Here is a 24,028-nt window from a genome sequence, read left to right on the forward strand (position 1 = left end):
GGCCTGGTATGCTGCCCAATCAGAGGCAGCTGTCAATTGTTGTCTCTGATTGAGAACCATACTTAGGTAGCCTGTTCCCACCTGTGTTTGTGTGTAGTTGTTTTCTGTCTTTGTGTGTCTGTACCAGACAGAACTGTTTAGTTTTTTCTTCTTTTTTTTCTAGTGTTCAGTTTCTTTATTAAATTTACCATGAACACGTACCACACTGCACCTTGGTCCTCTTCACCTTCTTCAACCAACGACAACCGTTACACTCTGTGCTTCACAGTGTGAATACCACATGCGGAGATCTTCCGTTCACCTACTCTGCGTCTCACAGAGACACGGCAGTTGCAACCAAAAATCTCAAATTTGGGCTCATCAGACCAAAGGACAGATTTCCACTGGTCTAATGTCAATTGCACGTGTTTCTTGGCCAAAATCAAGTATTCTCTTCTCATCTGTTTCCTTTAGTAGTCGTTTCTTTGCAGCAATTCGACCATATACTCCTGATTCACGCAGTCTACTCTGAACAGTTGATGTTGCAATGTCTCTGTTACTTGAACTCTGGTCTGCAATTTATCAGGCTGGTAACTCTAATGAACTTATCCTCAGAAGCAGAGAACTCTGGGTCTTCCTTTCCTGTGGTGGTCTACATGAGAGCCTGTTTTTGAAATTATCCTGATTGACTTACCTTCATGTCTTAAAGTAATGATGTACTGTAGATTATCTTTGCTTATTTGAGCTGTTCTTGACATAATATGGACTTGGTCTTTTACCAAATAGGGCTATCTTCTGTATACCACCCCTATACTGTCACAACACAACTGATTGGCTCTAACATATTAAGAAGGAAATAAATTCAACCAATTAACTTTTAACCTTTTCATACGTGAGTTCCAAATATCTCTAATGATCTCCCCAGCGTGAGTTGTTGTATGCACTCACTGTTCCAAAATGTGATTATTACTCATTAGGACAGTTAACACGTGCTGCCAGCTAATTATCTATAGGCCATGTTTCAACTTGTCAAATTCCAATTATTTTCTAACAACAGTTTGAATTTAGGTGGGTTCTGCCTTCTCATTAATTCACATCGAAGTAGCCCATTTCAGCATTGTGGACAATTTATGTTTCAGGCTTTACTGAGCCGCTCTTCGAGGAGAGCCCACGCACTTCACCAATGTTTGCGCAGATCAGGTATACAGACAGTGGCGCAGTTTGCACGAATTAGAACATTTTCTGGCTGGCGCTCGCATTGTATTCTTTGTTGTTTTCCTTACAAATAATTTTCTGTATATCGTTTTGTCGTTTCTACCGTAAGCGCATACATTATCTACAGTTGAAGTCGGAAGTTTACATACACCTAAGCAAAATACATTTAAACTCAGTTATTCACAATTCCTGACATGTAATGCTAGTAAAAATTCCCTGTCTTAGGTCAGTTAGGATCACCACTTCATTGTAAGAATGTGAAATGTCAGAATAATAGTAGAGAGAATGACTTATTTCAGCTTTTATTTCTTTCATCACATTGCCAGTGGGTCAGAAGTTTACATTACCTCAATTAGTATTTGGTAGCATTGCCTTTAAAATGCTTAACTTGGGTCAAACGTTTCGGATAGCTTCCCGCAATAAGTAGGGTAAATTTTGGCCCATTCCTCCAGACAGAGCTGGTGTAACTGAGTCAAGTTTGTCGGCCTCCTTGCTCACACACACTTTTTCAGCTCTGCCCACACATTTTCTATATGATTGAGGTCTGGGCTTTGTGATGGCCACTCCAATACCTTGACTTTGTTGTCCTTATGCCATTTTGCCACAACTTTGTAAGTATTGTTGGGGGCATTATCCATTTGGAGACCAATTTGCGACCATGCTTTAACTTCCTGACTGATGTCTTGAGATGTTGCTTCAAAATATCCACGTAATTTTCCAACCTCATGATGCCATCTATTTTGTGAAGTGCACCAGTCCCTCCGGCAGCAAAGCACCCCCACAACATGATGCTGCCACCCCCAAGCTTCACGGTTGGGATGGTGTTCTTCGGCTTGCAAGCCTCCCCCTTTTTCCTCCGAACATAACAATGGTCATTATGGCCAAACAGTTCTATTTTTGTTTCTCCAAAAAGTATGATCTTTGTCTCCATGTGCAGTTGCAAACCATAGTCTGGATTTTTTTATGGCGGTTTTGGAGCAGTGGCTTCTTCCTTGCTGAGTGTCCTTTCAGGTTATGTCGATATAGGACTCGTTTTACAGTGGAAATAGATACTTTTGTACCGGTTTCCTCCAGCATCTTCACAAGGGGGGGGGGGTCTTTGTTAATTCTTTTGATTTTCCATGATGTCAAGCAAAGAGGCAATGAGTTTGAAGGTAGACCTCGAAATACATCCACAGGTACACCTCCAATTGACTGAAATTATGTCAATTTGCCTATCAGAAGCTTCTAAAGCCATGACATCATTTTCTAGAATTTTCCAAGCTGTTTAAAGGCACAGTCAACTTAGTGTATGTAAACTTCTGACGCACTGGAATTGTGATACAGTGAAATCATCTGTCTGTAAACAACTGTTGAAAAAAATTACTTGTGTTATGCACCTAACCGACTTGCCAAAACTATAGTTTGTTAATTAACAAGAAATTTGTGGAGTGGTTGAATAAAGAATGTTAATGACTCCAACCTAAGTGTATGTAAACTTCCGACTTCAACTGGATCTATGTATGTTTGGAGCATAATGTATTTCCAGTTTTATTCACATGTTTTCAAGTTCTGGTGACAAATAATGCATTCTGATTATTGCAAAGATTTTAATGGACACCCATGATGTGTGTAAAATACTTTTTTGAATGTTGTACTGATTATAATTAGCTAATGCTAAGCTATTTGCCAGCTGTGTGTGGTGCCATGTTTGTTGACATTACACAATGTATCACGTAAAGGTCTGTCAGATCAAAGTGGTTATGATGAGGTGAAGGTATGGTTCATTCAACTTCCGGGTAAACTTCTGGAAGTAAATGAAGAGAAGTGAATGATCGTAGACAACACATCCCCTTCAACATGCATAATACAAACAGACCAAACTCATCTTGTCTCTTATTATCTTTGGTTGATGTAAAAAAACAAAACATGGTGGCGCGCACAAACTACCCATTGTCGGATTACTTTCGATTTCTAGAAAATGTTTAACTCAATTTTTTCGGTCAAGGGTGAGCTCACCCATGACGTGATCAATTGTAAATAGTAATTGCTATTAGCTCATTCATATTGTAGTTTCTGTCAGCCGAGAGATATAAAATATGGCCTTCTTTGTTAGGTCAATCTTTCCTCAGTTAGTGCTAGGAGAAATGTAGCCTACATTTTCCGGTTTGTAATGCTGCAGCTATATCTGTGAATTTTTGAACATTGCATCCAAAAATGAACTGGTCACATTCTGGACATAACTTTGTAAGGACTGTGTTTTGCAAAATATTTCAGTGAATAAACAGTGTGGCCAGCTCAAGTGCTGATTGTTGCGTCAATCAAAACTGGACGTGCTAAATAAGCGTTCTAATCACACCAGTTGGCTCGTATGCTCCAGGGACCACTGTAGAATGATCACACCCTTTTTTTGGTATGTGTAAAAAGGTTGACAAGGCACACCTGCTAATTAAAATTCATTCCGGGTGACTACCTCATGAAGCTGATTGAGAGAACGCCAAGAGTGTGCAAAGCTGTCATCAATGCAAAGGGTGGCTACTTTGAAGAATCTCAAATATAAAATATATTTTGATTTGTTTAACACTTGTTTTGGTTACTACATAATTCCATATGTGTTATTTCATAGACTTGATGTCTTCACTATTATTCTGCAATGTAGTAAATAGTAAAAAATAAAGAAAAACCCTTGAATGACTAGGTGTTTCCAAACTTTTGGTACTGTATGTGTGAAATTAGTTTTGGTTCAGTTTTGGGTACATTTTCGGGGGATTATCATCTGAGCTCTGCACTTTAAACTGTAGTAAAATGGAGTGGAGCAGGCCCTACTTTTGGGAGAAGGAGGCCCAATGGGGGAAAACCATTCAAAAAAATGACATGCCCCCCTAAAACTGGTTTAACTCCAGTTCTGTTTGCAATATTAAGATTCTAACAGCGGCAGTGTGTTATATAGACTTATTTAGGAAAAGTCAAGGACAGAGGGGGGTGTGAGTTAAAAAATAATGAGCAGTCAAAATGACTGCTTTAGTGGTTCTAGTATTAACCAGTGGCAAGTATTTATATGAAGGGCATAATGTGTATATTTCTCTAAGAGCTCTACTTTTCTTCATTTGAATTTCTTTCCTAGAAATGTTATCACCGGTATCTATAAGGTATAATGATAATCATCCAACTTACTGTGTTGGCAGTGGATCCCGTTGAAGCCGGTTGGACACTTGCAGACGTAACCTATGAACGTGTCGCCTCTGTAGGTTTCACTGATTTCACATATTCCTCTGTTGTGGCATGGGTTCGGTTGGCAAGGTCCTGAGTGTAGAAAAAAAAACAAATGGAAGGAGATAAAACATTGTCAAATGGTGTTTTGTAATTATAAGAAGTTAGATTTTTTACAATCAAATCTCTATTTCTGATGTAAATGGAATGTTATAGAAGGGTCCTGAAGCGATGTAGCATGCTTCTGTGAGCTGCTCATTATGTGTAGTGTGACTTGACACAACAGGCCAAACAAGCATTCATCCATGTATACGGGTAAGAGTCTAGCTACATTTCTAATTTGGTCAGAAAGTTGTTTTTACTGCAAGTTAAAGCGTACTGTTAGCTATCTAGAACATGTTGGCTCGCTAGCTAGCATTACGTGTATGATCTGCGTAGTAATATGATTTTCCATTTGCATTGCTATTTATAGCCTAATGTTAGCTAGCTAGCTGACATTGAACCTAGTTGGCTAGCGGTAACTACCTGCAGATTCATACTACAAATTAATTTAATGCATGATGGCTAGCTATGGCAACCCATTTGTACTGTAGCTATGGGCTGGAATTATGGTTCATTGTTTAGCTAGCTAGCTACATGTCTTAACAAAAGACTCCACTTTGCCAGATGATTACATATGTCAAAGTTGTGTGCTACTGGTAAGAAGTCAGGTGCAGGAGAGCAGAGAGTTGTGATCAGGCACACTTTATTTGGCAGAAGCACAAAAGAGAGACGCAACTGCGTCGAAAACCCCTCCAGCCAATGGCAAAAGTGAATAAGTGCGAAAACACTCACAATAATGCAAATATATGACAAACAACATACTACGGGTCAACACACAATACCCGGGAACCAGTCTGGCGCATAACACTAAACACGTAACAAAACAATTACACACAAAGACATGGGGGGAACAGAGGAATATATATAAATATGCAGTGTGATTAGGGAATGTAAACCAGGTGTGCGGGGAACAAGACAAAACAAATGGAACAATGAAAAATGGAGCGGCAATGGCTAGAAGGCCGGTGAAGTCGACTGCCGAACGCCGCCCGAACAAGGAGGGGAGCCGACTTTGGCGGAAGATGTGACGACAAAACCCATCAGGTTGGCCAGGTATGTCTGAGTGTGATTACGGCCATATATTGTATTTCATCAACATGTCTAGACAATAGTGATCCATCCACTTAGCTAGATGTGGCTGTGGGTGGTTATAGCATTTCGCTACTCTGCAAATATGCAAGTTATCATTTAATTGTACTTTTTACACCTTCTGTATCCTATGCATGTGACAAACAAACATTTTATTTGATATAGTGTGTGTTTACGACAACGTAAATAACAACATGATCTGCACCAAAGTCAGAATAGGATATTGTCCGAGGACTAGATAAAGTGTATTTTTACTACCACTTTTGCTACTACAGTACACTTTAGTCTTGAAATAGTTGGGTGTTTTCTAAACTACCTTACTCACTATGTTTAGCACATAGCCTCACATGTGAATCATATAGAGATGGGTGGGGCTTAAGAGGCTGTGAACAATGCTGAATGGGTAAAGACAAAGAAGAGCTCTCCAGTAGGTGTTCCAAAATAATCAAGGGCCATGTTCTCAAAAGTGTGGTTACAAGTTGATCAATTTTCAAAGCAGAATTACTTAACCATTGTTCCTCAACTGCAGTGCATGACAAACCATTTTGTAGCTCTAAGTCTGTACTTTTATCCAATGTAAAAAACACCATTTCAAATGTTGCTACATAAGACTGAATTGAGGTGATGGGTCACAAATATGAAACCAGTCATAGGGCAGCAAACTGAAGCATATCAAATCAAATCAACTTTTATTTGTTACATGTGCCGAATAGAACCTTGTCGTGAAATGCTTACTTACAAGCCCTTAATCAACAATGCAGTTCAAGAATTAGAGTTAAGAAAATATTGACTAAATAAACTAAAGTAAAAACTAAAAAGTAACACAAAGTTACATAACAATAACGAGGCTATATACAGGGGGTACTGGTACCAAGTCAATGTCCTGGGGTACAGATTAGTTGAGGTAGTTTGTAGGTTGGGGTAAAGTGACTATGCATAGATAATAAACAGTGAGTAGCAGCAGTGTAAAAACAAAGAGGGGGGGGGGTTCAATGTAAAAAAAAGTGGCCATTTGATTAAATGTTCAGCAGCCTTAAAGCTTGAGGGTAGAAGCTGTTCAGGAGCCTTTTGGACATAGACTTGGCGCTCCAGTGCTGCTTGCAGTGCGGTAGCAGAGAGAACAGTCTATGATTTGGGCCTTCCTCTGACACAACCTAGTATATAGTGGCAGGAAGATTGGCCTCTAATGTATTGGGCCGTACACACTACCCTCTGTAGCGCCTTACGGTCAGATGCCGAGCAGTTGCCATTCCAGGCAGTGATGCAACCGATCAGGATGCTCTCGATGGTGCAGCTGTAGAACTTTTTGAGGATCTGGAGACGCATGCCAAATCTTTTCAGTGTCCGGAGGGGGACAAGGTGTTGTCGTGCCCTCTTCACGACTGTCTTGGTATGTTCAGACCATGATAGTTTGTTGGTAATGTGGACACCGAATAACTTGAAACTCTCGACCATCTCCTCTACAACCCTGTCGATGTTAATGGGGGCCTGTTCGGCCCTCCTTTTCCTGAAGTCCACTATCATGTCTTGCTCACATTGAGGGAGAGGTTGTTGTCCTGGCACCACACTGCCAAGTCTCTGACCTCCTCCCTATAGGCTGTCTCATCTTTGTTGGTGATCAGGCCTACCACTGTTGTGTCGTCAGCAAACTTAATGATTGTGTTGGAGTCGTGCTTGGCCATGCAGTCATGGGTGAACAGGGAGTACAGGAGGGGATTAAGCATGCATCCCTGAGGGGCCCTGGTTTTGAGGATCAGCATGGCAGATGTGTTGTCTGCCCTTACCACCTGGTGGCGGCCCGTCAGGAAGTCCAAGATCCAGTTGCAGAGGGATGACAGATAAGATATGTGTGCCCACAGTTAAGTATATGAAGTTATGTGCCGTTATGCAGAATTTAAACTGTTTAGCCTAGTAATTTGCAGGGATTAATAATAATGTTAAATATGAATTAATATTGATCCTGAGAGTGCAAGCAATAGTGGGAATATTTAACGTATTACAAGTTGCTCAATCATTTGGGACATGTACATGTTCCACTTCATGGAATCATCATGGAACGCAAACCAAGCCAGGCAGTTTAATCCTGGAGCCTGGCATATAGTTTACTACGACTGGACCGTTGCCATATCATTTACATTACATTACATTTAAGTCATTTAGCAGACGCTCTTATCCAGAGCGACTTACAAATTGGTGCATTCACCTTATGACCTCCAGTGGAACAGTAGTGCATCTAAATCTTTTCAGGGGGAGGGGGGGTGAGAGGGATTACTTTATCCTATCCTAGGTATTCCTTAAAGAGGTGGGGTTTCAGGTGTCTCCGGAAGGTGGTGATTGACTCCGCTGTCCTGGCGTCGTGAGGGAGTTTGTTCCACCATTGGGGGGCCAGAGCAGCGAACAGTTTTGACTGGGCTGAGCGGGAACTGTACTTCCTCAGTGGTAGGGAGGCGAGCAGGCCAGAGGTGGATGAACGCAGTGCCCTTGTTTGGGTGTAGGGCCTGATCAGAGCCTGGAGGTACTGAGGTGCCGTTCCCCTCACAGCTCCGTAGGCAAGCACCATGGTCTTGTAGCGGATGCGAGCTTCAACTGGAAGCCAGTGGAGGGAGCGGAGGAGCGGGGTGACGTGAGAGAACTTGGGAAGGTTGAACACCAGACGGGCTGCGGCGTTCTGGATGAGTTGTAGGGGTTTAATGGCACAGGCAGGGAGCCCAGCCAACAGCGAGTTGCAGTAATCCAGACGGGAGATGACAAGTGCCTGGATTAGGACCTGCGCCGCTTCCTGTGTGAGGCAGGGTCGTACTCTGCGGATGTTGTAGAGCATGAACCTACAGGAACGGGCCACCGCCTTGATGTTAGTTGAGAACGACAGGGTGTTGTCCAGGATCACGCCAAGGTTCTTAGCGCTCTGGGAGGAGGACACAATGGAGTTGTCAACCGTGATGGCGAAAAAGTATCAGTTCCATGATCAGCAAGGATTAGGCAGTGGTGGAAAAGTACCCAATTGTCACACTTAAAAAAGCAAAGATACCTTAATAGAAAATGACTCGAATAAAAGTGAATGTCACCCAGTGAAATACTACTTGAGTAAAACGTCTAAAAGTGTGTGGTTTAAAATACACCTAGGTTTCAATAGTATAAAGTATAAATCATTTCAAATTCCTTATATTATGCAAACCAGACGGCACCATTTTCTTATTTACTGTTAGATAGGGGCAAACTCCACCACTCAAACATAATTTACAACTGAAGAATGTGTGGTTATTGAGTCCACCAGATCATCAGTAGGAATGACCAGGTATGCTCTCTTGATAAGTGTGTGAGTAGGACCATTTTCCTGTTCTGCTAAGTATTCAAAATGTTTCAAGTACTTTTGGGTGTCAGGGAAAATGTAAAAAGTACATTATTTTCTTTAGGAATGTATTGAAGTAAAAGTACAACGTGTCAAAAAATATAAATAGTAAAGTAAAGTAGAGATACCCCAAAACACTTCTTAAGTAGTACTTTAAAGTATTTTTAATGAACTACTTTACATCACTGGGATTAGGGTGTATTTATAGGACTATTGGTGAACCGTTACTATTATAGTTTTCTCCCCTTCCAATATTTAATGGATTGAACAACTGAATGGAAACCTTCAGGATTAATCAAACCAATGTATTTTTTGTTCAACAATGTATTTAGTGTGAAAAAGCTCTCCAAAGCAGTTTTTAATGATTCCTAAATATGTTCCTAAATAACAATCTACAAGATCAGATACTTTTTTATGAGATGGTTTAGAGCCTGACGGCCTGCGTGTATTGTGCTCCAGTCCTATGTTTCATAATTAGCAACATACAGGAAGACATTGAAAGCATATCAACTCCCGTAGAGATGGTAGTATGGTCAATGTAAGCAACCCAATTTATGTTCCTCTAACTCCCCTGAATACCACTGTCAATACGACAGCTATTGTCAGCAGTAATCATGTGCCTATAAACCTGAATTACACTCTTAGCACTGAGACACGTTTTCCCTAGTAGGAAGCTCATTGTGAGAAGTTCACCCTGCACATCAGCTCAAATGTAAATATCACTGTCTACCCCTGATAAGCTTCCCAGTAAATTATATAAAGGACAATAGTAAAATGCTTTGGAGCAACTTAAATCAAATTTTTGGCAAAAAGCTAACTCTGCTCCATCCTTCATTGAATCAGATGCCTCTTTCATTATAAAACCTTCTGATATTGCCAAATACTTTAATGTTGTTTTCATTGGTAAGATTAGCACATTTAAACATGACAAAACAATAACTCTGAACCTTCATATGTGTGCATAAATTATAATTTTGTTATGAAAGACACGTGTAGTGGGCAGTAATTCTGTATATTTTACAGATACTTCACATGCATCTGAGTTGTTTGGATTGTTGTTGCTGACCATTAGTATTGCTGTGAAGTCGACTTCCAATCAGATATCAGAAGAGGTGAAAAAATATATTGTTGTCTATCAATAATGACAAACCACCTGGTACTTGGATGGAACATTACTGTGGACGGTAGCGTACTATATTGCCACTCCTATTTGCCATCTCTTCAATCTAAGCCTGTAGAAAAGTTTATGCCATCAGGCCTGAAGGGAAACAAAAGTAATTCAGCTTTGCAAGATTAGCAAAGCTCCCTTCACTGGTTCAAACAGCCGACCAATCAGCCTGCTACCGACCATCAGTAAACTTTGGGTATAAAAAATGGTTTGACCAGATAATATGCAATTTCACATTAAAAAAATTAGCAATTGACTTTCAGCACACTTATAGGGAAGGGTTCTCAACATGTACGGTACTGACACAAATGACAGTTGATTGGCTGAAAGACATTTATAGTAAGAAGATTGTGGGAGCTGTTTTGTTTCACTTCAGTGCAGCTTTTGACATGATCGATCATAGTCTGCTGCTGAAAATGTGAACACTCTCTGTGTGTTATGTCTTTACATACTCTGGCATATTGTGGATCGAGATTAACCTGTACAATAGAACACAGAGGGTGTTCTTCAACCCTTAGAAACCCGGACCCAATTTTGGGTCAGGCATCTCTGGACATCTAATGAGTATTTAGCATATGTCGCATTTCAGAAACTCACCTTTTTGACAATGTACAAGACTGTTTCGGAGAAGCAGAACTGCAGTGTTGACAAGCTGCAAAGGTATTCCATTTAGACTGACAATTTCTGGTTTGGTAATTATAAAGATTGGGCATCAGTTGGTGGCAAAAGTGTTTATTAGGATCTCATCTAGAAGAAAGTGAAAAGTAGTGTCATCTTATGTTTATATCACTGAAGCCATTGATAAAAAAACAGAACTGTGCCTCACTTTTTATTGATCACCCTAAGGCTTTTGATACAGTTGATCATGCTATACTAAGGCAGAGATTGTCGAGTGTAGGTCTTTCGGAGCATGCAGTTGCATGTTTTGCTAACTATCTGTCTGATAGAACTCAGTGCACTCAATTTGATGGGCGTATGTCTGTTAAATTGTATGTCTTGAATGGTGTGCCCCAAGGCTCTGTACTTGGTCCTCTCTTATTCACTATTTATATAAATGATTTAGACAAAAATGCCCAAAATGCACAACTTCATTTTTATGCTGATGATACTGTTATTTACTGTTGTGCCCTCATCTCTTACAAAAGCCTTCTAGAACATGCAAACTGCTTTTTATACTGTTCAACATACCTTGTGTCAATTGAAGCTTATCCTCAATACTGACAAAACTACACTAATGGTGTGTTATAATGCAAGAAATAGACCTCTGAACCTTTCACCTATTACTACCTGTCAGGGCAAGGAGATTGAGGTTGTAACCTCATAAATATCTTGATGACGGCCTCTCTTTTAAATTGCATATTCAACAACTTACAAAACAATTGAACCTGAAATTGTGATTTTATTTTAGGAATAAGGCCTGTTTTTCTTTTGAAGCCAGAAGGAGGCTAGTATCAGCTACATTTATACCTTTACTAGACTATGGGGATATTTTATATATGAATGCTTCCACTCAGTGTTAAAGGTCAATTGACACTCTTTACCATGGCACTTTGAGATTTATTTTAAACTGCAAAACCCTTATGCACCACTGCACTTTGTATACCAGGGTTGGCTGACCTTCTCTAGTCACTCGTAGGCTCAGTCACTGGCATACTTTTATTTACAAAGCCATTTTGGGTTTACTACCTTTTTATTTGTGCATTTTTATTGTTCAGAAATGTGGTGGGTACGTTTGCTGGACTTTATCCTGCTAACTGTTCCAAATGTCCGAACTGAATTTGGTAAAAGGGCTTTTATGTACTCTGCGCCATCGTCTTGGACACCTTACAAAATACTTTTAAACTGGAAGAACTTGTCCCAATTGGTGTTTTTAAATCACTGATGAAGGATTTTGAGGCTGATTCCCTGACCTGTCAATGTTTTTAATTTGCCGTTTTATACTCTTGTTAATTCAATGGTTTTTACTAGATTACTTGTAGTTTTTCATGTTGTCTGTAATTTTTTTGTAATGACTTGGTGCTGCCTATCTTGGCTAGGGCGCTCTTGAAAAATAGATTTTAATCTCAATGAGCCCTTACTGGTTAAATAAAGGTTAAATAAAAAAAATTGTAATGAATAATGTGGCAATTGAGTAAGTTGAGGAGACTAAACTGCTTGATGTAACCCTAGAATGATTGAATACTTGGCTGAATTTCTTGAATCATAAATTAACTGAACTGAATTGTTGTTCTGATCTGTCCTTTCTCGAGGTAATGGTAGCGATGGTATATACATGCATGGGAAGGATAATTTGACCAATTGGTGTGGTCCTCAAAGCCCCCTCTAACCGGCTGTAGAAATGGTGTTCACTACAGCCCTGTCATGCACCACTTCTATCGAGGGACCTGAGTCTGAGCCAGCAACCGGTGTACAGCATCCGGTTGAAGTTATTAACTGTCTTTTTCTCTCAGGAGTGAAACAGAAGTCGACGTGTAGTGAGCATGGAGAGAGATCCGTTCCAAAACTTCTCTCATATTGCTGGTTATTGGTTGGCAAATGGAGAAGATATTTCTGTGCTTAATTTTCAATGAATCAGAATTGTTTTCTTCCTCTAAAAACATGTTTTAATTTTGTCATTGTGTGGTACTGTGTGTAGATGAGTGAATAACTAAAGGGGTATGAATAATTTCTGAAGGCCCTGTAAATAAGCAAAATCATGTTTTTTACTGCCTTTAAAAATGCAACATTTTCTCTACTCTACACTACATGGCAAAATGTGTAGAATTGCAATTCTCTCCGCCGTCAAGAGGTGGGCCATTAAAATGTTTCCTGCAAGGTGGGGGGCCCCCCAACCGAATATCACTTAGGGTCTCCAAAAGCCTAGAGCTGGACCTGCCACGACATCATCTAAATCCAGGGTAGAATTAGCCTTTACAATGAACAGAGCCTAGCTTATTACTATGTGTTGCTTGCAGTGGCCCGCCATTGGATATGAATTTCAAATTAGGGTAACACAGTCAAGCCCATTCCGCCTCAGCCCTGCATCAGTAATAATGAGACTGGTGGCTAATTAGTTGAACAGAGGAAAGTATAATAGCTTTCACAAAGGGCCCGCTCTCTGAGGGGGAGAGGGTGACAGGTGTCACAACTGTTTTGACGTGACGATCTATAACGGCACAAAGGAACACTGGCAGCCTCTCTAATAGAGAATGCATCCCTTCTCAAAGTGCCGCCACATCGGAGAGAAAGAGGTAAAAGAGAGAGGGAGAGAAGTGTCTGTCTATATTTGCACAGGGTCCTTTGAGACGTCAACCTGATGAAAGTCTTTGTCCTACGACATTGTTCTCTTTGCTGTTAGTGTGTGTGTGTTGATAAGAGGTTGGGGGCTTTGCTGTGTAAATGCCAGCCGCTGTAGTCTTGTATGAGCTAGCCCATGGGCCGTGATTGATGTGGGCCGCATTACGGCCTGCACGGGCGCCACAGTTTCCTTTCGGGCTGCAAAGAGAGCCCAATCAATCAATGTGAAAACCTGACCAGTGGTTAAACAGACAAAAGTGTCCTTTTTCCTCTTAGATCAATCACCAAAGGTTGACATTTTTTTAATGTCGGGTATAGTAAAGCCCCTAAATCCTACAGTGCAGCTTTTAGCTCATTCCGATGCCGAAGGGATTGTATATTTACAAAGATAAAGTAGTGGCTGGCTTTGCTGGCATGTATCCCACTGATATTTGCATCCTAGATTTACATGCAACCAAAAAAAATCACAAAAATAGTGCACCTTTACTAGTCCTGTATTAGCGGACCGATATAGCCATCTGTGGTGCGGGCAAAACATATTTTTTTTCAGCATCACCACATAGTCAATTTACAAACATAAGCAATTTACAGACCATAAGCAATACAATGTCATTTGTGTCTTTTCCACGTGCATGCATTCATGAGTGGTCAATTACGATTTTCCAATAGAGAGCATCTGCTCTATACGTATACTTGGTGAGCTGGTAGAGGGATATAACGTTGCCCTGATTATGTCACTTCCATTTATTTAACACTGCTTCTTCAGCCTGTTGGTTTTCTTGGTTCACAAGCTCATGGTTACTGCACCCTGATAGCAACTGGCATGGATCCACAAAGGGACAGCAGCCTACTCAGCAGGCTACATCCCTTGATGTTTTTAGTAAGTCGCTTTTCTCTTTACCTTTCTATTTTTATGTGTTCTTGCACCCTGTCATGACAGAATGGATTAGACGCATTGACATTTGACAATGACAGCCAAATGCGCTTCCAAAATCAGACAGTATAAAGGATCATCAAAGACGTAAGATGGAATGGTTTGAGACTCCGGCGTGTCAAATGTATCTCCCAGGGGGGTCAAGACAAAGTTCACCTCTCAAGACGTTGACAGAAGAGGAAGAGAAGGGAAGAGCAGTAAGATCAGACTAAATGCCATGGAAAGTACTTCCTGTTCCTTCAATCTGAGCCAATCAGACCAAATAAGGCCTGAGCCAATCGGGTGAACTGTTCCAGACTGGGGTGGTCAATGAAAGTTTGCTGGCATAGGTCTCTCCATAAGAAAGTAAGGCATTCACTGATTCACTTATTATTGGCAATTCATTAGTCCTGTTTTCCCAGCTCGTAATGGAATGGAACGAAGCCTGTCAAACTCATATGACTGCATGGAAATCCGTCTAGCACATTTCTCAAACGAAAGAAAGTACGGGAAGAAAAGAAACAACAAAGAGACACATAGAGGGTTCTAGGTAGATCCATATGCCGTTTTCTTGTGGAATTAGGGGGGAAATGATGTGGCAGGTAGCGGCATGGTAGGAACAACTTGTCCCATGAATATATCTTAAAATGTAAGAATTTAGCTTCTGGATAACATAGAAAATGTTTCATACATCATCATTTTGATATGCTTGAACATCAATCAAATAAATCAAAGTGACCAAGATGGATTACAGCAACAAAATAATGGAAGAAATTAGGTCTGAAAACCAAAGTTTAGTAGACGACCTACAATCAACGACGGAGACACTCCTGAGTGATAACAACAAAAATTAAAGTGGAGCTATTTATAATGCAGAAGCATGAGTAAAAAATATTGTCATTATGGGAGTTAAAGAGAATGAAGATGAGAACTATCTGGCAACCGAATAAAAAATGAAAGATTTCATGAAACTTAACCTTAAAATGACCAAAGAACAGGTAGATAAGATTGATTTCCAACGGGAGCATCATTTTGGCCGAAGGGTTCCCTAGAAACCCTGACCCACTGTTGCTAGACTGTCGCATTACAAGATGGAGGTGGCTGTGTTGAAAAGGGGTAGGGAGTTGAAGGACACACCATTCTCTATCAACAAACAACTCCCCCATGAAATAAAAGATAGACGTCGTATCCTTTATCCAATTTTCAAAAACATAGAGCAGAGAACCAGAATTTGCCCTTAGTATTAGATAAGCTGTACATAAACAACCAGCTCTTCAGGAACTCAAAGGTTACTATGTGGCTGTGAGTGATTCTGTCTTGCTAAGCTAGTTCCCAATACAAAGCACTATGCCACAATACACATTACCACTCTTTTTTTTATCAACTTTTTGAAAATAACTGTTGTTCCTTTTTGGCTCCATCAGGCTACTAGACCTTGAACCATACATCATGTTCAAGGTGCCCTTACAGTCCTATAAACTCTTTTTGGTATAGCTTATGTTTTACTGCATCTGGACTCTTGAACTATGCAAACGAAAACGAGTGATTATAGGCAGACTGTTTTACATGATTGCACTGGCATTAAAATGTTAAATGAATGGTTTGGTATTAGGCCTATTCTTTTTGATCTAAGATGAATGTATGGAAGTGTCAGTCTACTCTTGCTCCTCCCCTCCAGCGTTCGACATCACTGGTTTATTAACCTCCAGTCCTGGGACCCTTTATTACGCGCACCTACACCTCATCATCAGGCACACCTGAGCCTTTTAACTTCACTGATTACTCCCTCTATATATAGCACGATGTTATTTCCATCAGGCATTTTTGTCTCTATTTCTATGTTAAGACACATTCCCTGTTTTTGTATCGTTACGTGGTCATTTATATTAAACTCCCCAGCTGCTGCAACTGCTTCCTGACTCCCTGTGTCTCCGTTACAGGAAGTCTGAACATTGTTATAGTGTGGTTACTCTCCTAGCGGATGTGAATCAGAACGAATAGTATTGATAGAGATTATTATTGACTAGTTTAAGAAGGTTACGATAAGATATAACCTGTAAAGGATTCAATATTGCTCCAATGCACATCGACAATCGGTTAGGCCTATGGTCGCCAGAGTTGGTTGAATCCGCCTGCTCGCGGCTGGTAAATGAACACTTGTTCACTCTAATGGTAGGTTAAATTAAGTTGGTAAAGCCAACAGTAACTGGTTTAAGAAAGTACATATTAAACCAGTACTTTTCCATGGGGTCAGACATGTTGATCATTATTTTATTTTTAGGGTGTAGATTAGCTTTAAAGCTTGGTCGCAAATGGGTCTTCCAAATGGCCAATGACCCCAAGTATACTGCCAAAGCTGTGGCAAAATGGCTTAAGGACAACAAAGTCAAGGTGTTGGAGTGGCCATCACAAAGCCCTGAACGCAATCCTGTAGAACATTTGTAGGCTGAGCTGAAAAAGTATGTGCCGAGCAAGGAGACCTACAAACCTGACTCAGTTACACCAGCTCTGTCAGGAGGAAATGGGCCAAAATTCACCCAATTTATTGTGGGAAGCTTGTGGAAGGCTACCCAAAACGTTTGAACCATTGAACAACAACACTTTATCTTTTACTTCCAGCTTATACACACTATATACCTTTTATGGACACAAAGTATTTTACAATAGTTATATTTTGTTTGTTTTTAGTCCTGTCTACCCTCAACCATCTATTTCTGATGTCCATTCAATTTGATTCAGTTGTATTTGCTATATGTTTTACTGTGGCGTTTCACAAAAGTTCTGAACCTATATACAGACACAGTATATTTTACATGTGTTATCTTGTTGTTATTAGTCCCACCCTTCAGCTCCATTCAACTCCTCCCATCTCTCTCTTAATAGCATTCATTTTGGATTTCTATTTGCCATACAGCTTTAAACTTTGCTGTGAGGCTTCAACTGTATTGATTTGTTTTGTCTACGCTATATCTTTCTCTCTCCACACCTTTTCCACATTTTGTAAAACATCCTAAGTGTTGGAACAGCAACACTGGTGCAAAAGGGGATGTCCTGGAATAAAACTTTATTTAGATCTAAAGTTTAAATGTGACTCGTTTCAGGAAACTAGGCAGATGTCGCACGTCACTACTTCACGGGAGTGGCATTTGAACTTAAAACATTTTTTTCCGCAGAATTGCCTTCTGGAACGTGCATTTTCATGTGCCTTAATAACAAACTTGTATTCTACCCATAAATATGAATAAAATGGTTAAGTACACCAATGGATCGTAAAGACAATCACACTACAAACTACCACCCTCCTAGGGTAATTACGAATATCATGGACATATGGAAGCTTCAAAATCCAGACTTAGTGAGATATACATGGAGGAGGCTTAATCAAGCTAGTCGTCTTGATTACTTTCTTGTGTCCTTCGCGCTGTCACCAAAAATTATTATTGGTGACATATTACTCTGACAGAATTTAAATGTGTGCAAGGATATTGGACATTTTTTCAAAGCCTATTAGATGTAAGCTGTTTTATAAAAGAAAGGATTTTAGAACATATTTTTTTCCTGCATAACATAGGTACAGCAGATCCCCATATTGTATGGGACACTTAGTGTGCCTTTAGAGGTCATGCAATTCAACATTCATCTTTAAAACAAAAACAATTTTGGTCAAAATAGTTCGTATCAACAAAGGAAATGTAAAAATTAACAGTTCTGATCTATAGCAATAAATACTGTACCATAGAGGCACAGAAAAAGTTAGATGAAAAACAAAAAGAAATGGAGGAACATATTCGGGAATGATCTAGTGTAATATATTGTAAAAAAATTGGATGGAAAATTGTGAAAAATGCACCAATTTTTGGGGGTATCTTCAACCTAGAAATGCTTCCATAAATAATTCAGCAGCATACTATTTTGTAGAGGACTGAGGGTCTTCCAAATATTGAAAGTGTTATTTTGTAAATGTGTATATTTTTTTCCATGTTTTTTCTAAATGTTTTGGCGGGGTGTATTAGAATACCATTTTGGTATTTTGTATATAGCTATTCCATTCAAAATGTATAACTTCACCAATTTGGCCACTTGTGTGACTTCATGATAAATGTCATGTAGCACACTCATTTTGGAAGTAATCATTCTGACACTTTGCACAAGTACTGTTGCCCTCTTGTGTTTTTCACTGAAATTGTCCCCATCATCCTATCTGAATGTTTGTTTTATCTTGTTCATTTTAAAGATGATACAACAATAAAAATATTGTATTATCTAAACCAGATCTATTGTGTTATAATCTACTACATTCAATTCACATTTACACAAACTTCAGAGTGTTTTCTTTCAAATGTTACCAATAATATGCATATCCTTGGATCTGTGCCTGAGCTCCAGGCAGTTAGATTTGGCTATGTCTTCAGGCGGAAATTGAAAAAAGTAGGGGGGTATCTCTAAGAGGTTTTAACCTCTTCAGTCGACCCTCTACTTTTTTGAACATTCTGTTAAAAATCGCGCAACATTTCAGCGCCCTGCTACTCATGCCAGGAATATAGTATATGCATTTGCTTAGTCTGTGTGGATAGAAAACACTCAGACGTTTAAAAAACTGGTTAAATCACTGCTGTGGCTTTACCAGAACGGCATTTACATCGAAAAGCACAGGAAAAACTGATCACTGAAAATGGGGAAAATATACGAGTGTAGCTTTAATTCGATACCCTGCATGTGTATTTTAATGAACTTTTGAGTTTTAACTAATACTATTAGCATTTAGCGTAGCACATTTGCATTTCCAGGGCTCTAGTTGGTACGCAAGCGTCCCGAGTAGAAGCAACAGGTTAATGGCGTCAGACCGAGGCTCTGCATCTGTCCTCGTGCTCCTAGACCTTAGTGCTGCTTTTGATATAATCAATCTCCTATACAATAGGTTAAAGTTATGTATCATAACCCCAGCTCTAAATTAATAAATAATGTCTACTTCTCAGAAAGTATTATCCTGTCAAGATGAGTAAAACAAGGTTGTCCACTGTCAGCATATCTATTAGTATGGTTCATGTAATGTTAGCTATTAAAGATCCAACAATTATATAGAGCGGCTAGAAATCCAGGGCTTAAAAACAAAGATGTCATTGTACACTGACGATGCAAATGTCCTCTTAAATCCGCAATCTGGATCCCTGCACAGCCTCATAGAGGATTTAGATACACTTTCTAACCCCTCTGGATTACAACCGAACTATGATAAGTTTACCATACTACGTATTGGATTGCTACAAAATATGACTTTTACATTACTGTGTAGTTTACCAATAAAATAGTCTGACGGTGAAGTGGAAATACTTGGTATTCATATCCCTAAAGAAGTAAAGTTGGCAAAAATAGATAAATTCTTGCTACCATGGAAAGGACCTGTCCTACCTGTCCTTGCTACCTGTCCTATTTGAGAAAAAAATAATGCTGATGATTATTTTTGTCATATCACATTTGACCTATTTACTTATGGCCCTCCCTACGCCGAACAGTTTGTCTAAAATGATTCAATATTAAAGCATTATACCTCTCACTAAGAGCATCAGTCATACACAAGTTATACTTAAACCCAAACTTGTTCTCCAGTAGATTAGTAAGAATAGCTCATCCCTTGTTAAAAAAATATATATATTTCCCTTTATCGAGATTACAAGCTCTCTCTTTCGGTTAACTGAAAATGGAACCAATTTCAAAATATATTTCTAAAACAAGCCACACAAAGCTGGTTGCAATTCCAGTTTCATCCTCCAAATAAGACATAAAAAATTGCTTAAAAAAAAGTATTAATGGATTTTTTAAAAGCAATTATCTTTTTTAATGATATGAATATGAAAGATGGAGTTGTGTAGTTTGCTCTATCCAAAATTACAACAAATTACAAAATTATTCTGATGAGCAGAATTACCGCAAAAATAGAGGAGGCAAGTGGGATAAGGTAGGGAAGTTGTTTGTGTGCCCTTTATTATTTAAAGACCAAAATTGGCAACAACAAAAAAAGTCATACATTTTTTAAAGCAATACAAAAAAAAATTGGCGGCAGCACCATACAGGTTGGAAAATAGATGGGATGACATTTTTTGATGTGCTGATTCCGTGGCACATGGTTTATGAACTTATACGCAAAACAGAGCTTGATTCAAAATGTAGAGTTTTTCAATTTTAATGATTATACAAACAGAATGTTACGTGAATACAACCATCTCAGCTCCACAGATTCTGCTATGAAGAGACAGAATCATTAGATCACTTATTTTGTTATTGCCCCTATGAAAGCTTGTTTCTTGTCACAGGTTCACGAATGGCTGAAAAACCTAAAAATCTCAAATTAACCCTACAAATAGCACTGTTGGAAGATTTTGAAAACCATCGCAAATGAATCAAAAATATAATGTATTTTTAACTTACAATCTGTGGATACTATGCGATTAGACAGGTTCAGAATTTATTTGAAACAGTTACAGTACATAGCACATTGAAATCATAAGAGGGCAGTTTACAGAGATAGGTGGGATGGACTGAGAGTAGTTGATGGGTTGGTTTAAAAGGATCATGTATAATAGTTGACTGAACATGATTTATATCAAAATATCAAAATACTTTATTCTTGCTACTGTAAAATAAAAATTCAAAAAGTACCATGTGTGTACAATGTAGACGTCACAACAAAATAAAAATGTTTAAAAAAGTGTATTTATGTCGTCCGAAGTGGACCCATATTCATCAAGGAATTTCAAAATGTGTGATGTTTTCTATTTTCTTTCATCCAATATGAACAGGGAATGGATCCACAGAATAAGCCCAAGCTGACTCCTCTTACGTATATCTGTGCAGCACACAGACATGGCTACTTTCTTAATAGTTAATAAATATTAATAAGGACCATCTTTCACGTTAGCACTGCTTCTGACACCAAATGCATTAGAAATAAATCAGCACATAATTATGTGTGTAAGAGTGGTCTGTTCAACATGTTCAAAGACTGTTTTAAATAGTGTAGTAGACTGCATGGAGAGGATTATACTGCGATTATGTGAAAAAATCTGCAATAAGGCAAAATTATCATTCAGTCCATCCAGGATTCTGAAATTCTGCAATAATATTTTTTTTAGCAAAATCTACAATTACCTGCAAATTTTACAAATCACTGCACTATTTCCACATAAAAGCGTCAAATCATTGCAATATTATCGTATATAAATTAACCAATCAGCGTAATACAAAAAGAGGGCTCGCAATTTCAACCAATCACTGCAAATGTATCGCATACTGTGGTTCAATCAAGCCACACGTCCGCAAACATTTTCCCTCGTCAGCACATATTCACGACAAATTGGACAAAATCATTGCATATTACCATGCAAAATGTCAGAATTTCTGCAGTAAAAGGAATCATTTTGGTCTGCAAATATCACAAAAAAATTATGAAAATCATAGAGGGACTGTAGTGTTAGTGCGTACAGGGTCTTCCTCCCACACTTGAATTCTCAACAGGATGAAAATTCATGGTGGAACACACAGATTATTTGCGGATTGAAAGAGAATGGCTATTTTAGGAGCACCATTATGCATACTGTAAACAGCTCGCAATGTGCAAGAAAGCACGCAGAATGCACCGTAATGGTGAGGAAGTTTTAGCATGTCATAGTCTGAGTGGGCCAGGTCTCAGAGTTGATGTGAAGCACAGAAATGCTGCACAAGGCTCATATATTAAGTGCCACTTTCGCCCGAAAGTCTAGTATGTTGTTATATAATGGCCGTTCAGTGCCCATTAAACCTGCAACTCTACTTCACATTCACGAAAAGAGCCGTATATACATTATTAATGTATTACACAAGTTTATGGTGACTAATAAAGGCCCTCACAGGTGAAGGAATGGATGCTCCCTTACCACATATTAAAAATCCATATCAAATTCATAATTAATTAAAACCAGCAAAGGGGTAGTGCCGTAAATAAAAGTAATGTGCACTCTGTACAGTAAAGAGAAGTGATAAGACTTGATGTTCATAAAATTGCAGATCATTTCTTAATGATGAAGCGGATTGTTACGCAAATGTGTCAAGCTTGGTTTTATTAATCACTGCTTCATATTAACTTTAGCAATCCTAAATCTTGATGTGCTTTTGTAGGACGTAAACATATACTGTACATTTATCCAGTTTCTCTTTCCCCATGGGGTCAGGCACCATTTTCTTTTTCTACAAGCACAGGATTCTCTCCACTTATTTATATACACTGAGTGTACAAAACATTAGGGGCACCTTCAAGTTCCTAGGTGTCCACATCACCAACAAACTAACATGGTCCAAGCACAACAAGACAGTCGTGACGAGGGCACAAAAAAAACCTATTCCCCTCAGGAGACTGAAAAAGATTCGGCATGGGTCCTCAGATCCTCAAAGGGTTCTACAGCTTGCACCATCGAGAGCATCCGGACTGGTTACATCACTGCCTGGTATTGCAACTGCTCGACCTCCGACCGTCAGGCACTACAGAGGGTAGTGTGAATGGCCAAGCTCCTTCCATCCAGGACCTCTTTACCAGGCGACACAAGAGGAAGGCCCTAAAAAAAGGAGTCCAGCCACCCTAGTAATAGACTGTTCTCTCTGCTACCACATGGCAAGCGGTACCGGAGCGCCAAGTCTAGGTCCAAGAGGCTTCTAAACAACTTCTACCCCCAAACCATAAGACTCCTGAACACCTAATCAAATGGCTACCCAGACTATTTGAATTGACCCCCCCCTCTTTTACACCACTGCTACCTTCATGTACAACTAACTGGTGCCCCGCACACTGACTCTGTACAGGTACCCCCCTAAATATAGTATTGCTATTGTTATTTTACTTCTGCTCTTTATTTACATGTTTTTCTTATCCATATTTTTTAAAGTTTATTGTTGGTTAGGGGCTTGTATTGTTTTTGCCGCATGTGACTAATAAAATTTGATTTGATTTCACCTTCCATAATATTGAATTTGCACTCCCTTTAGCCCTCAGAACAGCTTCAATTCATCAGGGCATGGACAGGGCAAGGTGTCGAAAGCATTCCACAGGGATGCTGGCCTATGTTGACTCCACAGTTGTGTCAAGTTAGCTGGATTTCCTTTGGGTGGTGGACCATTATTCATACACACTGGAAACTGTTGAGTGTGAAAAACCCAGCAGTGTTGCAGTTCTTGACACACTCAAACCGATGTGCCTGTCACCTACTAACATACCGTGTTCATAGGCACTTAAATATTTTGTCTTGCCCAATCACCCTCTGAATGGCACATACACAATACATGTCTCAATTGTCTCAAGGCTTAACAATCCTTCTTTAAGCTGTCTCCTCCCCTTCATCTACATTTACCAAGTACACTCCTAATGTTTTGTAAAACTGTGTATAAACACAACTAAAGCTTGTAGTTTAACACCTGACCCTATCAAACAGAAAACATTGTCTGATACCTTCTAGAAGGACAACCATCTCTGCAGCACTCCACCAATCAGGCTTTTATGGTAGAGTGGCCAGACGAAGCCACTCCTCAGTAAAAGGCACATGACAGCTCACTTGGTTTGCTAAAAGGTACCTAATGGACTCTCAGACCATGATAAACAATGATTTCTGGTCTGATGAGACCAATAATCAACTCTTTGGCCTAAATGCCAAGCGTCAAGGTCTGGAGGAAACCTTGTACCATCCATACGGTGAATCATTGTGGTGGCAGCATCATGCTGTGTGGA

The 24,028-nt window shown here is 39.4% G+C and overlaps 1 protein-coding gene across 3 annotated transcripts in view; it reads right to left on the bottom strand.

The window, feature by feature from the left end:
• edil3a (EGF-like repeats and discoidin I-like domains 3a) overlaps positions 1-24,028 on the bottom strand; it is a 269,201-nt gene that overhangs the window by 152,667 nt on the left and 92,506 nt on the right. For all 3 annotated transcript variants that reach the window (XM_029677442.2, XM_029677441.2, XM_029677443.2), the window contains one exon: positions 4,348-4,476. In XM_029677442.2, the coding sequence (XP_029533302.1) occupies positions 4,348-4,476 (129 nt within the window). The remainder of the gene's footprint in view (positions 1-4,347; positions 4,477-24,028) is intronic.

This window comes from Oncorhynchus nerka, linkage group LG13 (genome assembly GCF_034236695.1).
Source record: "Oncorhynchus nerka isolate Pitt River linkage group LG13, Oner_Uvic_2.0, whole genome shotgun sequence".
Lineage (NCBI taxonomy): Eukaryota > Metazoa > Chordata > Actinopteri > Salmoniformes > Salmonidae > Oncorhynchus > Oncorhynchus nerka.